The following is a 4717-nucleotide window of genomic DNA, read 5'->3' as shown; positions in this document are numbered from 1 at the left end:
TTAACACAAAATACTTTTTGTGTGAAATTATTTTGGAATGTTTTGCTGCCTTTCCACTTTTACATATTGACAATGATGAAAGACCAAGCTTATGAAATTTAAATTACTAACAAAAGCTTAATTCATGAGGTTAGAATGTTTTAACAAAACCTATTTAACATTATTTATTTATTTACTATTATACAACTTATGATCTTTAGAAAAATGTTTTTATAAAAGACATTAAATTAATTAAGAGTAATATTTCTAGGAATTACGTAATTGTTGAATTTGTTGATGGTGTTCAAGTAGTTCCACACAATTGGATATCATCTAACCAGACAGAAACATTTTACCCAGAAAATATAAACTCCAGGAAATATGACAAACTGGTCCTTAATACCGTTCCATATGAGTCTTCATGGAAAACATTTTCTATAAAAAAAATTTGGGATTCCTCTGGTATTAAAAATTATATTATTGTCCATTATACAAATAATGAATTGTTGTTTTTATTATTATTTAGATAACTTTATTAGGGCAAAACAAAAGTTAAAAATTGCTTTGCAATTATCTGAAGCTGAAGACTTAAATTCTAAAATCGATGAAGTGCTTGCAAAAAAAAAACGGAGAGAGCTTGCTAATAAAAGGGTGAATAGACAGAGTATATTATCGCCCAAAATGATAAAAAGTCAAACTTCAAAATTATCTAATTTTTCTATTCCACCACTTCCAATAGATCCATTTAAGTCATTACCTCGTAAGTATTATGAACAATTACATTATTCTGTTTAATTTAATTATGTTTTTTATATAATTATCATATTTTTTTAGTTGTCATAACACAAAAAAGAAAAATCTGTAATTTGCAGTCCAACAAGTTTAAACATTCACCTAAAGAAAAAAATTGTAAAAAATTAGATGAAGTGTCAATGGCTAGTCACAAAAATGTTGGAAAGAATACTAGAGGTAAAATATATAGTAATAGTCTTAGTAAATATCATAAAAAATTATATTTTTACTATAATTTAGTTCTTATAAATTTTTCTAGATAACGAATCTTGCAGAAAAAATATTGGACATTTATACTCCCCTTCTACAAGTCAACAAAATTGGTCGGTTGATAGGACATTTATTGAAGAAAATACTGAAGGTGATACAAGCATTAAAATAATTAATAAAAGACAGAGTTAAAAATCTAAACAACTGTTAATATGCATAATTTCTGATTTTAATTAATTGCACAATCTGAATAAAAATATTGGTAATTCTCCTTCTTCAAGTACCCAAAATTAATTTCCAAATAACAAAAACAATTTGTACACAAATCATTTAAAATTATACTCGCCTAAAACCAAAAATGCTGGTATGCCTACTTTGTCAAGTGGTAACAAAAAACCTAAATATTAAGAGTAGTAGTAGAAGAATCCATAGCTATACCTAAACTCTGCTATTTATTTAACTTGATATTTATTAAATATTTATAGAAAATGATCTGATGGCATCTCCTCCAATGTTTAGTCCAATTAAAAGTGGTCTAAAAAGAAGTATTTTTGATATGACACCGCAAAAACCGGTAAAAAATGTTGCTGTGAGAAAACTGTTTCCTTCAACACAGTACAATTCCAATACATCAAAAATAGACAGTGAAGCTATTGGTAAAGAATTGTATTTTTAAATTATCCCTTACATATTTATTTAATCTTATATTAATAAACTTTATAGCAAATTATCTGATGGCAACTCCTTCAAAATTGAATGATAGCCCAATTATAAGTTTAACAGGTCTTTTTCAAAGCACACCAGAATCTGCTCATAAAAATGTAACACCTGTAGCAGACAGTCAACTAATGTCTTCGACAACACAGTCTGAGACATTCTCAAAAGACAGTGAAGCTAATGGTAAAGAATAATATCATAAATATTATTATACACCTGACCTATTTTAAAAATAAAATATGTTTTGGTATATAATTGGTATATTTTATCAATTTCAATTGCATTATACTAGTTTTATGTTTTCAGTTAACCATGGTTGTATTTTAAAATTTATTACCTCAACATTACCACAGCTTAATACAAAATTAAATAAAATTATTTTAAATCAGTCCAAACATGAAGAATTGCTAAAAAAAATTTTACAAAATAAAACAGTGCACAATGAGAGCTTTTATGACAACACGGATTTAGAAGAATTCCCATTAGATAATTTAGATTCCTTAAAAGAAATAGATGGAAAACTAAAGTCAGATACATTATTTTACAAATGTTTGGTAAGGCTTATAAAATGTTAAATTACTATTTATTTATATTTTATAAACAAAGCATATATTTTTTTCTCTAGGTAAAACGATTGAAAGAATTTGGTGGTAATAATGTGTATATGGTGACCAAATGCATTATGGACTTCTTGATGACTGATAATTTAGGGATGCAAATATCTCTGAAAGGACGTGGAACAAATAATAAGAAAAATGAAAAAATGTCACTCATTTCATTAACAATGTTTAAATTGATAACACGTAAGTTGAATTTATATTATAATATTATTAACTTATATTGTTAAGAACACATTATTATTACTGTTAATACTTTATATGGGTAATTGATTACCCACCCATTTTTAATTAGATGATTAATAATGGTTTTTAATTCTTGTCATATTATTTAACTTGTTAGTAATGAATTTGATGTTTATGAGTGTTATTAATTGAAAATTGTATGAAAATATAATATGATGGAATTCCATTTGAAGTGTATATTATAATTTATAATAACACAGATACTTCATTTTCATCTCATTTTTTTTTTTATAATTTCTACTTACTTTTTATATTAACACTTTATTATTTATATTTTAATTTAATCAAAACCAATTGGATAAGTGTATATTTTTGAGAGAAAGTATTGAATTAACAGTATGCTAATATTTTGATAATAATTATGATTTAACTAATTACATTTTCTTATGTAAATTTGTATTTTAAATGCAGGGGTAATATTGAAAAATGTATCCGGTTCAACAATTACTAGTATTAATAAAGCGGTTACTGGGTGGTTAAAACATGCCAAGGAAAGAAATGGACGAAGAGAATCATTGTAGTGCAATTAGTCATTGAAATAATTATTTAATGGTCATTATAGTGATCACTGATAACCTAACATTATTTAAAGTTAGTTTTTTTTTTTTTGTAATAAAGAATAAGTAATTCTTCAAACAAGTTTTTTTTTAATTTCATTCATATTTTATTTGCTTACTTGATTAAAAATATAATTTTACAATTATAAAATAAAATTGTAACGAGACAGAATTAATAAGCATAAATGAAACAACCCGCGCCATCTACCGGACATAACCAGCATCCGATAAAACGGTACCGAACCGACCTAATCGTGACTTTCCAGCATTTTACTCATCAGTAATGCCAATAATGATCGCGTAAAGTGTTGTGGTACTTAATAACTTGACCTACTATAATGTTCATTACTTCTCCTGCTCGTAAAGCAACACATGTGTCGAATAACTCCAAAAACGCGTCGAAATAGATAACGCACTAACGCCGTACAGAGCGCGCGGCAATACACGCGCTCTAAGACCGGACCACCTTACAAGAATTTCCGACACAGAAAAACACAAATTGATGTCAACAATACAAAAATCAACCAGATTATTTAAAATTACATCAATATAACTTAGCCGCCCACATGAGAACTAACACGCATCATACAGAAAACTAAGACAATGTGGTCAATGTTATTCAACACACCAACCAGCAGCAATAAGCACCAAACTACATTTATACAGGCCAGAGCAGAGCCTACGGTATCAAATCAAATCATTCAAATCAAAATCAAAACGTTCAATCATTCATTCAATCGTTCAATAGTTCTTTCATTCGTCATTTTAACGTAACTTCCCTCCACACCTCTCTTCCAGCCTTGACAGTGTGAGTAGTGGTACGCCCTGGCAGCGTACTGATCAAGCTACTCACGCCTAGAGCACTGGAGAGAGCTCCCCCACAACACTCTCTGTGCGGAGTCGGTAGTGGTACGCCTTAGCAGCGTACTGTTCAAGCTACCGATTCCAAACAGCAGTGGTCGTTGTCCGCAACCGCCGACCGTCGCTGTCACCCGCACGCGCCACCGTCGAGCTGGCCCGCCGACCGTCATCGTCACCCGCGCGCGCCACCGTCAAGTCTGCCTGCCGACCGTCGCCGTCATTCGCACGCGCCACCGTCGAACCAATTGCCTGCAACTGTTATTGCCGCCGCTGTAGGACGTGCTGTCATCACAGCCACCACTCCGCGCCGCAACTAATACGTGCACCTAGGAAGCAGTGTTGTCGAGGACGAATCAACGCCCGATAGCCGCATCCTTTACACCCGCCAAACACCACCAACCGAGTCGGCTGTTTTGGTCTATCCATCAACTCTACGGCACCCACGTGAGTCATACCACTCATCAAACAACTAACGTATCGAATATTTGTAGCTCAATGAGCAAATTATGTAAAAAGAAAATATTGTAAAAACTATTTAAAATTCTATACCAAAATATCTGTAGCTCGAAGAGCACTGGTCAAAATAAAAGAAAAACTGTATAACATAAATAAACTGTTTTGACTATTTACGTAAGAATAAAGAACCATCACTCAATCACACAAAATAAACTGCGTTCTGCACTCTTACAAAATATATATTATAACAATATTTTATTATTATGATACCGTTTTTTTTTA

General features: G+C 30.8%; 1 protein-coding gene across 1 annotated transcript; it reads left to right on the top strand.

Moving 5' to 3' along the window:
* Positions 1–896: 896 nt before the first annotated feature.
* LOC132945543 (uncharacterized) lies at positions 897–3082 on the top strand. Its single transcript, XM_061015322.1, has 7 exons — positions 897–948; positions 1031–1132; positions 1467–1637; positions 1705–1881; positions 2005–2252; positions 2324–2432; positions 2973–3082. The coding sequence occupies exons 1-7, from the start codon at positions 912–914 to the stop codon at positions 3080–3082; spliced, it is 954 nt and encodes a 317-aa protein (XP_060871305.1). The 5' UTR covers positions 897–911.
* The last annotated feature ends 1635 nt before the right edge of the window (positions 3083–4717 follow it).

Source organism: Metopolophium dirhodum, chromosome 1, assembly GCF_019925205.1.
Source record: "Metopolophium dirhodum isolate CAU chromosome 1, ASM1992520v1, whole genome shotgun sequence".
In the NCBI taxonomy this organism is placed as follows: domain Eukaryota; kingdom Metazoa; phylum Arthropoda; class Insecta; order Hemiptera; family Aphididae; genus Metopolophium; species Metopolophium dirhodum.
The sequence above is the reverse complement of the archived record's forward strand: the minus strand, read 5'-3'. Positions and strand labels throughout refer to the sequence as shown.

Coding starts and splice junctions, on each gene's coding strand:
- LOC132945543 (XM_061015322.1), top strand. CDS start 912: ATGGCTAGTCACAAAAATGTTGGAAAGAATACTAGAG. Junction 949..1,030: donor TGTTGGAAAGAATACTAGAG/GTAAAATATATA, acceptor AAATTTTTCTAG/ATAACGAATCTTGCAGAAAA. Junction 2,433..2,972: donor GCAAATATCTCTGAAAGGAC/GTGGAACAAATA, acceptor TTTTAAATGCAG/GGGTAATATTGAAAAATGTA.